The 12,333-nt window shown below is 43.9% G+C and overlaps 2 protein-coding genes across 3 annotated transcripts in view; one reads left to right on the forward strand and one right to left on the reverse strand.

The window, feature by feature from the left end:
• Positions 1–7,220, reverse strand: part of RBPJL (recombination signal binding protein for immunoglobulin kappa J region like) — a 41,487-nt gene extending 34,267 nt beyond the window's left edge. For both annotated transcript variants that reach the window (XM_035121698.2, XM_035121697.2), the window contains exon 1: positions 7,100–7,220. In XM_035121698.2, coding sequence (XP_034977589.2) covers positions 7,100–7,109 — 10 coding nt within the window. In that variant the 5' untranslated portion in view covers positions 7,110–7,220. The remainder of the gene's footprint in view (positions 1–7,099) is intronic.
• The window catches only part of MATN4 (matrilin 4), a 44,422-nt gene that overhangs the window by 8,427 nt on the left and 23,662 nt on the right, over positions 1–12,333 (forward strand). The window lies entirely within an intron of this gene.

The raw sequence follows: 12,333 nt of genomic DNA on the forward strand, positions 1-12,333 counted from the left end.
TAGTTCGTAAAGGCGAGCCTCCATTCGGCCTAGTAGCTGCAGTACCAGTGTGGCCTCCGATAGAGGGCCAAGGTTTTCTAGCTGTAGTACCAGTGTAGCTAGAGGGCGCTGTGTTGCAACCTCTTCTGCCATCTATTTCCCAGCTTCCCCGGATGTCCACTGGAGGGAGCACTTTTTTGTACAGAAATCCAGGTTTCTACCTGTCCTAGGTGTGTCATCTGGTCAATGTAAGTGGATGGTTACACCCCTACATGTGACTGTGATGTTGTGGGCAAAGTTGAGGGCAATTGGGCAAGCGGTTGTGGAGAAAGGTGTGGAATAACAAACACGCACCTTCTACATTTTTATATATATAGATAAAATTGTAGAGTTGGAAGGGGACCCTGAGGACAATCTAGTTCAACCCCTTGCAATGATAGAATATGCAGTTGTCCCATACGGAGATCAAACCTGTGGTGTTGGTAGCATCAGCACCATGCTCTAACCAACTGAGCTAAATAGGCAAGAAGCGTCTAGTCCTGTTTTAAAGGCATCCAAGGTGGTGGACATCACTGCCTCTTGTGGGAGCAAATTCCATCATTTAAATATGCACTGCGTGAAGAAGTACTTTCTTTTGTCTGTCCTGAATTATGCCCGAGTCCTAGTGCTATGAGAGAGGTAAGATTCAGCTGCTGCCACTCCAGTCAGCTTCTCTGCAAGGAAGTGGCAGAGTGGCACATTGTCTGTTATGTTTCTTTTTAAATAATAGTAGTTATTTCTAAATTTGCATCCATGCATGTAAATCATCAATGCATAACTGGCTACTCTAATTAGCAGTGGTAGCTGCCCAGCTTTCTTTTCCTACTATAACTTCCTGCCTGCCTGCCTGCCGTTGCAAGAGACAGTAGTGACAATGGTGTTGGCAACCAGGCCATCATTTTGTAACACCCCCCCCCCCCGGCAAATGCTCCCACAGTGCCCTGGACCTGCTGTTATTCTAAGGATGTCCATGTGTGGAGGGGGTGGGGTGGGGTGGGAAAACACACACACACACACACACCAGACACACACACACACACATGAAAAAATCCTTTTAAAGTGGCCTTTTTTCTGGGGAAGGGTAGAGAGAAAAACAAAGCAGAAATTTTCTCATTAAAAAACTTCCTCTGAGAACATTTGGCTCAGCTCTAGTTCCAATTGATTTGACAGCTCTCTCAGTGCAATACTGGGATTGCCTAACTTCTTCTCCCTTTCCTCCATACCAAATATCTAATGCAGGCATGTCCAATGGGTAGATTATGATCTACCGGTAGATCACTGGACGTCTGTGTGGTAGATCATTGGTAGATCATTGGCTCCCCCCAAAGAAGCTGAACAACTGTGGCTCCCCTTAAAAAAGCTCAACATTTTACCTACTCCTTGGGAAACCTCAACAACTTTGACCCGACCCCCCCCCCAAAATGGGCCTTCCTCTTTCCTCAAAAAAAGCTCAAAAACGTTGACCTGAACCCCCAAAAAGGTGGTAGATCACTGCCAGTTTTTAACTCTGTGAGTAGATCGCAGTCTCTTGGGAGTTGGCAACCCCTGATTATACATTGGCACTGGAGTATAGAAAAATGCCTCAGGCCTGCAGGGCTTTCTCATGGAGCTCCATTGCATCTTCAGGAATTCAGTGGAGGCAGGTGGGAGAGAAATCTTGACCGGGGCCTCTCGCCATTATGTAAGGCAAAGATGGAGAATGAAAACTGTGCAGCCACTGATAGGGCCAGATCCGGGTCTGGGGGGGCTCTTAGCAATGTGCTTTCTGATTGGCCCTCTCCTACATCAGTGGGCTTACTTGCTAACAGCAGCAGTGCTCCAGTGGGGTTGCCATTTACATTTCCCGCAAGGCCCCAGAGCAACATTACATCAGGGCATTGTGAGAGATTAAAATGACTTTAGATTCAGCTGCCAGGCACTCAGATTTGAGCACCAGCTAAAAGGGTCCTTCAGGACAGACATCAGCAGTGAGACCTTATGGGGCTGCCCAAGCAGGCCGTTTTCTGGTACCCATTGTGGCTCCTGGGGATGCAGCGCTTTGTGCAAGATCACCTCTTGATCACCAAAGGTTGTTCCCAAGGGAATTGATATTCTGATGTCTAGCAGTGTATAACATTTGCAGAGTTAAATCCTCTTTGTTCAAATTGTTCGAAACCTCAGAAATGCTTAAAAGAGAATTTAGGCTTTCAGTTGCTGCGCATGTGTGTTTCCAAAACTGCACGGGTTAGACAAGAGTCATGCAGCAGCTTAGCTTGGTCACAGGCAGATATTTGATTGGGAAGCAACTTTATCTTAGGCAAAACCCACAAAAGCTCAGAAGAGGAAACCCACCCACCCTGCTGAGATTCATTCCCTTTTCCAGAAGCGCTGCAAACTTCACCCTTTACTTAAAAGCTAAAGGGCACAGAGAACAGTAAATTCGCTCACAAAGCTGGCCTGAGACTGTGATTTAGATACTCCTCTCAGTCTGCAAAGGAACTTGGACAAGATGCCTGCATTCCTACCAGCTTACTGCACAGGGTCCCTGCGCCACGCTTTTGATCCCTTTAACCAGCAGAGATGTGTACACAAATGGAAAATCCAAATGTTCGTGGGAAGACCAAAGCAGCCAGTTCTAGTGACACCCCAGAACAGAAAATCAATGAGGGCAGTGTCCATCAAAATGTGCAAGTTAGGGTGGGTTTTTGGTAAACATTAAACCATATGGTAGATATTTCCCAAAGAGCAGCATATTTCACTGTTGAGCACCTTATCTCCCTGATGCTTCTCTAGAGCTGCTTTGGAATAGTGATTTAGAGTGTTGAACTATGACTTTGTAGACCTATGGTAGGACTGAGAAAGATAACCATCTGAAACCTGAATGCCTTAATAAAGATTGTGAGTAAGCAGTTCAATTCTATGTTTACTCTTAAGTAAGCCTTACTGTGTAGCACATGGCTTACCCCAGATAATCTTGGGAACTCTATTTTACCCTTCACAGAGCTACCATTCCCAGTATTACCTGGGAATAAATTTCATTGAGCTAAATGGGACATAATTTTCGAGTAGACATCCATAGTTTTGTGCTGTAAGTCTCTTTGCATCTTCTTCTGGAGAACCAACATCATTCCACCAGATACACATGGAAGCTTAATTCTTTGGTTTAGGGAAGCCAAAGGTGAATGATTATGGTTCTCCCTAACAAGACTTTGTGCTGAATTTTGACACCTGCTTGTATGCACGTTATCCAAAATCCATATTTACATATCCCAGCTTTGCATTAAGTTGCTCCAGATGGCTAACAGAATCAAAATGGCATAAAGCAAATTTCATTGAATCAGTACAAAGTGATCATGGGAATGATAAAGATTTGATGACAGGATATTGGTGTTGGCAGTTTATGGTAGCTGATAGAACACACATGAGAGTGCTTTTCCAAACTACATTACTGTTATGTGTCTCCTTGGCACATTTGGGCCTAAGGCTGCAATCCTAACTATGTAGCCTCAGAAGCAAACCCCATTAAATTTGGTAGGTCTTTTGTTGTTTAGTCGTTTAGTCGTGTCCGACTCTTCGTGTCCCCATGGACCATAGTACGCCAGGCACTCCTGTCTTCCACTGCCTCCCGCAGTTTGGTCAAACTCATGTTCGTAGCTTCGAGAACACTGTCCAACCATCTCGTCCTCTGTCGTCCCCTTCTCCTAGTGCCCTCAATCTTTCCCAACATCAGGGTCTTTTCCAAGGATTCTTCTCTTCTCATGAGGTGGCCAAAGTATTGGAGCCTCAGCTTCACGATCCGTCCTTCCAGGGAGCACTCAGGGCTGATTTCCTTAAGAATGGATAGGTTTGATCTTCTTGCAGTCCATGGGACTCTCAAGAGTCTCCTCCAGCACCATAATTCAAAAGCATCAATTCTTCGTAATTGGGATTAGGACTGCAGCCTTGTTGAACATTGTAAGAACACAAGAAGAGCCTTGCTGAATCAGACCAAAGGCCCATCAAGTTCAGTGTTTTGTTCTTACAGTAGCCAAGCTGATGCCTGTGGGAAAACCCACAAGCAGACCTTGAATGAATACAATGCTTGTAATAATCTCAACAGAAGAGAGGATCAGACTGGAGTTCCTGGCTATGTGTCATGGAGAGTGAAACCTTCACACATGCGAGAAGCATTTTAGACATCTTCCTGCATGCTGGTATATTGGGAGTCCAGAAGGCAATTCAAGTAAATACTGAGCTCTGAGCTGAAGCAGGCATGTGTGCATATGGTGTGCATATTGTGAACACCTCTTGAAATAGCTACTTCCCAATTTCACCCAATTTTTAGGGGTGTGTATGACAAGTTGCAGAAGTGTCCATTTTTCTGCACCCCTAACACCTTTCAGCATTCTTCTCTCATGTGCCTGGCATTATGTGGGTTCTCCAGATCCTCTTTGAAGCCTCTGTTGATTGCGGCTTTCATGATATTCTCTCCCTGCTGCATTTCCAACCAGCACACAATCATTCAGAAGGATTTCTATTTGCACATAGCCCAGCCTTCTCCAACAAGATGCTCTCCGGATGGTATGGGGCTACAACCCCCAGCATCTGTGACCGTTGGGGTTGATGAGAGCTGGAACCCAGCTGTGTCTAGATAGCACTAGGATGGGGAAGGCCAACTTAGCTACATGGTGATTGCTTGTGTGATTACATCATTGTGGATAGGAAGAAGGTTGATGGGAAACTCACACGAAACAGCACTGAACAGCTATGGTAGCAGAGCATTTCCAGGCCCTCTGAAGCCCCCCACAAACTACAGTTCCCAGGATTCTTTGGGTGGGGAGAACCACATGCAATAAATGAATGCTGTGGATGTGACCTGGGTCCCTCAACGTTGGTGTCACACACATGCAGATGCCTTGGCGGTTACAGAGTACCGTTTTTAATCCTTCACTAGGGTAATAATTTGGCGCAAGTTAAAACAGGTTGGCTCGAAATCAGAAGAAATCAGCTCCTGCTCTGCAGAACATAAAAGGTAAAACGATCTCTCTGTTTTAATAAAGAGCTTTTTGTTCAGCTCTCTCACTCGCTGCTGATTTGGGCTGCGAGGGAGCTGAGCCGGGGAGCCTAACTCAGGCTTTCCACGTGGGAAACAATTTGTCACTGTCAGGGAGGCAAAGGCAGGTTCATGTTTCAGCCGTTTGCAGTGGGTTTGCCTGGCTGGGGATGGGGCAAAGAGCAAAGAAGTATGGAAAAATAATTACCATGCCTGGTGGGAAGCATTCAGTGCCGTGTGTTGGGCTAAGCTAGTTGTCATTCCCCACTGTGGCACTTTTAGAGGTCAAGAGGCAAAGCCGTTGCTGGCCATCCTCACGGTGCTTGTTCCTTTCTCTTTGTTTACATAACATCTCAAGCTGTGCGCCCAGCACAGCCCCTGGCCAGCTTTTCCTGAAACATTCTAACCTTGTTAAAGCACAGTAACACTCAGAAGAAGATATGGCCACACTATCTAGCATGAGACAGGAGGTACTTAGGAATGCAGCTGTCCTGTGTCCAGGAGACTCGTCTAGGTGAGCCAGCCCGGTGTGCCTGGTCCTCAGCACTCAGAGTAGGCACTCGGAACTGGCACAGCCTAGGAAGCCACCAAGCAGGAGTTGGGTGACCTGCAGCAGGTGATTCTGGGTTGTATGCAGTGAAGTCATTGAGTTTGCGGGACAATTTCAATGCGCAAAGGCATTGACTTTGCTGGAGTCAACCCTCTGGGTAGCACTCATCAAGCCTTTTTTAGAAGCTTTGATGAAATCTATGAGTGGGGCCTTGCTGGCTAGCCCCACCTCCATCACTGTGTGCCCCCACTGCCCCCTTCCCTCCCACTCGCTCCGTATTAAGTTGGCTGGCTACAAACAGTGCTGGCTCTTCTTGTGGGGAATGCAGGGACCCCTCCCACTGAGTCATTGGGCATTCAATCTGGGCCACCCCTCTTCCTTCTGTTGGATATGCATTGAGGGTTTTATGTATTTATTTGTGTAGCTAAATTATTTCTAACCTAGTCTTCCATCTCAAACTACCAGAGCTGGCTACGAAGCAGAGTAAAATACAGAACATAAAACCATAAATGCATTAAATTCCAGAAACTACCATAAATGTCACCAGGAATTGAAAACACAGTAAATAACAGCACTCTCCAAAAGCACTGAAGCGGCTGCATACTTCAAAATAATTTCACAGCTAGCATCCTAAAGATGCCTTTAGTAAACTGATGAATGAATTTTGAGCCGGCACTGGAAAAAAGCATGTGTGGAGGTGTTCAGAATTGGGGTGCCACCACAGTAAAGGATTCTTCTGCATCAGAATCACTGTCCAAGACAATGTCCAAGTATATTTTCCATGCAAAATATACTGTGGAATGTTTTGACGGAGGATAGCCTAGTCGGTAGAGCATGAGACTCTTACTCTCATGCTCAGGGTCGTGGGTTTGAGCCCCACATTGGGCAAAAGATTCCTGCATTGCAGGGAGTTGGACTAGATCAGGCTTCCTCAACCTCGGCCCTCCAGATGTTTTGAGACTACAATTTCCATCATCCCTTACCACTGGTCCTGCTAGCTAGGGATCATGAGAGTTGTAGACCAAAAACATCTGGAGGGGCGAGGTTGAGGAAGCCTGGACTAGATGATTCTATGAACTCTATGATTTTATGATTGTAACTTTCTTTGCCAAAGAATTGAGAGCCATCGCTCAGTGGAAGAGCAGCTGCCATGTAAACAGATGTTCCCAGGTTTGATCCCTGGCATCTTCAGGTAGACTTGGAAGAGAATCCTGTCCAGAAACTTTGCTGTGTGTTATTCTGCTCTGCTCTGGGGCAGACAGTGTGTGCACCCATGTGATTCAAAATTGGAATATTCAAAGCATTTCTATTAACCAGCGTCCAGCAAAGGGGAGAAAAAAGATTAAATAAAGGATTGACCAGGCAGGCCACACTGAAACCCAAAGCGGCTGCTTTTCTTGAAACTCAGGATTTGGCTGTTAGTCCAGACAGTACAAAATGGGAACACAGGCAAGACATTGCTGGGTAGAGCAGTGAGAGGGAGAGAGCCAGGACTCCTATTGGGTTTCACATTGACATACCTGGCTCCATTATATGATCAGGGACCCCTTCTTCTAGCTTTTGATCATTCCAGGAACTGAAAGCCTGCAGCCTCCATTCGCTCTTTGACTTTCTCTCGCTCTGCTTCTTTTTATGCACTCGCAAGGGGACTGCTGGCTGAGATAAGCTTTTTTGGCTGCTCCCTAGTTCTGTGGAGTCCCCTCCCCCCCCCAACCCTGCATCACACCTTTCAAAAATTAGGAATCGTAGGCTGCTTTTCCAGTAGAGCCACTTATCTCTTGTCCGGCTTTGCCAAAACACAAATACCCTTATCCCCTCTGCACAGGTTGTGAAGGTCTTTGCTTTAGACAACCCATTGGAATATCCTTGGCTTTGCAGCAGAGCTCTTTTTTAATAATAATAAAAAAACAGCCCACAATCTCCAAGGCCTCCTGCTCAAATGCTTCCACTGCTGCTCAATATTTGCACACCCTTTCCCCAGCTGCTTTCCTCCTCCTGGCTTCTCACAAACCTCCCACTGTTAGGTTTTTCCTTTAAGACTGATGTGGTCAATGGTGCTACACAGAGATGTGTGTTTGTAACCTTGTTCTGAATGTTAACACACCTGTGAGCTTTTGCTAATTTGAATAATTGAAGGTAGAGTTTGCTTACTGTAATGTGATTGGGTAATTGACTATTTTGAATTCTGTATTTAAGCAAATGGTTCATGGGTGTGGTTGTGGTGATGTATTGTGAAATGAGAGGAAAGGAGTAGAGGAGTGTGTTGTATATAATTGTAAATAAAAGCAAGCAAAGATACTGAAGACGACTTTGTTATTTCGTCGACCCTGCCGCTGTTGCCACTCAGGTTGGTGCGTATTTTGCCCAACATCCGGTTATGGGCCCAGAAACTGCGCATGGGTGTTTGAACTGCTTGCTAAGAGGGCTGCGAAGCTGAGCTGTCTGCCAGTCGAAAAGGAGCCAGAAGTATATCCAGGATGGATGACGGCGAAAAGACGGCGCTTACCTTTCCTCAACTAACTGATGGTAATTATAGTCTTTGGTCCTTTAGAATGAGAGGATTACTCGAATGTAAGGACCTGTTTAACTACGCCACAGACACCCCTCCTCAGATAATCACCCCTGAATGGATACGGGGGGATAACAAAGCCAAAGCTTTTATAAACATGGCAGTGTCCGACCAGCAAGTTGTGTATATCAGAGATAAAACGTCGGCTAAAGAAATGTGGGAGAGTTTGGCTGCGGTCCATTTGAGAAAAGAGTCCGCGTCAGCCTTGGCTTTTTACCGCCAGCTTTATCAGGCAAAGCTGCAACCTGGCGGTGACTTGGCAGCTCACCTGAGACATTTACAGGAAATCAGGTTGGAGCTTTTGAGAAGAGACGTTGTGGTTCCTGTTAATCAATTTTGTTTTATAATCCTCTGCTCATTAAACAAAGAGTATGACGCAGTCGCAAGCCAGCTCGCTTTGGTCCCTCCTGACCAGCTGAGTATTGAAGGCGTGACTGCAAAACTGATGGCAGAGCTGGACAGGCGAGACGCCTCGGTCATGCCGGTTCCCAAAGAGCATAATGTGCATTCAAATGACAATAGGGATGTTGTAGCTTTAAGAGCCAACAAGAAATGCTTTGCCTGTGGCCTTTTGGGACATTTTGCTTCGGAATGCAGAGCAAAGAGTAAAAAGACTTCCTCTAGGTCGCAAAAGGGACACACAGTCACTCAGGCGTGGAAGCCTTCACAGCGACCGCAGCGAGGTAGTCGACCCGAGCCGAAAGCATTCTTTGCAGAACCACAGCCTTGTGAGGTTAAAAGAGGTAATTGGGACTTTTTCATCATCGATAGTGGCGCATCGCAGCATTTGAGCAGCAATCGCAGTCTCTTCATAAATTACACACCAGAGACTGGAAATGTGCATTTAGCGAATGGAATAGTTTTGCCCTCACTTGGAAAGGGGACTATAAAACTGCACAGTTTGAATATTACTATATCAGATGTTGTTTATTGCCCTGAACTGTGTGGGAACTTATTATCAGTTTATCAGTTTGCACGTCAAGGTATTAGAGCTAAATTTACTGAAAAAATGTGCCGGTTTTATCGGGCCAATAAGCAGGTTCTCTATGCAAAACAGACTCATGGGCTTTACAGGCTCAAGTTTCACTCCTCTTCAGGAGGAAGCAATAGCTGTTGTGGTGTAGCCAATAGGAGCAGGCAGGGGTTGGCAAATTGCCAGCCACATAAAAACTGCCTACATGAAGCTCACCGCAAGCTTTGTCATAAAAACTTTGCAGATGTTTTGAAAACACGGGATATAGTGCATGGCCTAGAAATTAAACCGTGTAAATTTTACATGAACTGCCTGTCATGCTGCAAACATAAAATTAAGGTGGCACGAAAGGGCAAAAGCACTATGAGAGAAGTAGCAGAGCCTTTTGAAAGGGTTCACTGTGATCTAGTAGGACCATTGCCAGAATCACTTGGAGGGTCCCGATTCTGGCTAACACTTGTGGACCAGAAAACCAGATATGTTTGGACATATGCAATCTCTAAGAAGTCTCAAGCACTAGAAATGTATAAAAAGTTTTGCAATTGGGTTAAGACTCATTTTGGTAAAAATATACAAAATCTGTACTCTGATCTTGGAGGTGAATTTATGTCACAGGATTTTGAAGAGTTCCTAAATGCGCAGGGGACAGTACACCAAGTGTCATCACCTAGGAGTCCCTGGCAGAATGGGATTGCTGAAGTTGTTAACAAAAACCTACAATCTGGGATAAAAACAATGCTCCATGATGCTCAACTTCCTGATAGCTTCTGGGCTGAATGTTTGAGCTGTTATACCCATATAAAGAATCGATCCTATCATTCTGCATTAACAGTAACACCTTATGAAATGCTTTTTGAAAAGCGTCCCAATCTAAAGTATTTGTGTGTTTGGGGCAGTGATGTTATGATGCATTACCCAGCTAAAGGGAAGCTGCAGGAAAGAGGTATCCCAGGTAAATTTATGGGATATCAACAAGGGAATTATCGCATTTATTTACCAGACACAAAAAAGTTTCACCTTACCCGTAGCATTATACCATCAGTACACTGGGATGGTGTAGCTGAGTTTGAAGATAGTGATGGTCTTAAAGAAATATCCCCAGAGAGTACAGCTGATGCTAAAGAACAGCCAGTTGATACCGATCCTGACAGTAATCAGTCAGAGATTGGAGAATGTGAGTTTAAAGGGGAACAAGAGGCAATGGACAACTCAGACCACACTGTAAGTCCAAAACCCTCTACTAGCCGTATTTCTGAAGTTTTGGAAGGAAATTTAAAAGCTGACAGTGAAAGTTTACCAGAGCTTAGACGCTCCAGTAGAATAACTAGACAGCCACAGCGTTACATCAATGAACAACAGCTACAGAGGCAGAAACGACAGGAGCAGTTGTTTAAACGTAAAAATATTGCTACTGTTGATGAGGAAATAGAAGAAGTTGCAAACAATGTATACTGTAACCAAGTTAATTTTGAACCAAAAAGTTTTAAAGAGATACACACCATGCCAAAGTCACAAGCTCAACAATGGATGAAAGCGATAGATTCTGAGCTTGCATCTCTAAATCAAAATAACACCTGGACTTTTGTGAAGCAAACACCTGATATGCGGGTCATAGACTCAAGGTGGGTGTTCAAAGCAAAACTCAATGATAAAAATAAAGTAATGAGATATAAAGCTAGGTTAGTAGCAAGGGGTTATCAACAATTGGAAGGCATTGATTATGAGAATGTGTTTTCTCCGAGTGTGAAGTTTGAAAGTATAAAGTTGATGATGCTAGACGCTGTTAAAAATGGGTGTGAATTGTACCATTGTGACATTTCCACAGCTTATCTTAATGCTGATTTGCATGAAAACATATACATGAAAGTTCCAGATGGTGTAGATGCTGTACCTGGGGTAGTTTGTAAATTAAACAAATCTCTGTATGGCCTGCATCAAAGTGGCAGGAATTGGCATGAAACTTTAAAACAAACCTTGATTGAATTTGGATTTGTGCAGGGGAAAGCTGATAATTGCATTTTTACCAAACAATGTGATAATTCTGTTGTCAAATTGGCCGTTTATGTTGATGATTTATTATTTTCATGTAAACATTTAAAGGAATACCAGTTGTTTCTTTCTCAACTTTGTAAACGCTTTGATGTAAAAGATTTGGGGAAAGTTAAGAATTACCTGTCCATGCAAATAGACAGGGCTGCAGATGGTTCTTTTGCTGTACATCAAACTGCAAAAATTAAGGATTTAATAGAAGTGCTAAATTTGGAGAACGCAAAAGGAAAAGAAACCCCATTAACATGTGGATTTACTTTTACTAAAGAGGATACACCTTTTCATGACAAAACACTTTACCGGTCGATATTAGGAAAGCTGAACTTTATTCAGCGCGTGTCCAGACCAGACATATCTTTCAGTTTTAATTTTCTTTCCACATTTGTGGAGAATCCAACCAAGCAGTGTTTTCGAGCGTTAAAAAGAGTGGTGCTTTATCTTAAACACACGCTGCATTACAGGTTACATTTTAAGGCGCATAATGATACAGGGTTCGATATTTTTTGTGACGCATCTCATGCGTCTGAACATTTCAAATATAAAGGCGTGTCCGGTTTTGTTTACAGATACAATGAATGTCCATTTGAATGGAGAACACGCAGGCAGCATATAATTTGTATGTCAACCACAGAAAGTGAACTTTGTGCATGTTCTGAAGCCATCAGAGACATTGAATGGTTTTTGCAGTTGTTTGCAGACCTAAAAATAAAAGTGAAATTACCAATACCCGTGCACATTGATTCCCAAAGTGGAATAGCCATTTTGACATCAGAAGGCAATACCCAACGTACCAGAAAGTTACGGTTATGTTTGGAGTTTGAAAAACAAATGATTAATGAAAAAATTATTACTTTTGAATATGTAGCTGGACTAGAGCAAATAGCAGATATTTTCACAAAAGCTTTGCCAACAGCTACGCATCTTAAACATACACAGAAGATGCTGAATGTTACTGCTATGCATCATTGACCAGCAGGGGGTTGTTAGGTTTTTCCTTTAAGACTGATGTGGTCAATGGTGCTACACAGAGATGTGTGTTTGTAACCTTGTTCTGAATGTTAACACACCTGTGAGCTTTTGCTAATTTGAATAATTGAAGGTAGAGTTTGCTTACTGTAATGTGATTGGGTAATTGACTATTTTGAATTCTGTATTTAAGCAAA

Source organism: Zootoca vivipara, chromosome 7, assembly GCF_963506605.1.
Source record: "Zootoca vivipara chromosome 7, rZooViv1.1, whole genome shotgun sequence".
Taxonomy (NCBI): Eukaryota; Metazoa; Chordata; class Lepidosauria; order Squamata; family Lacertidae; genus Zootoca; species Zootoca vivipara.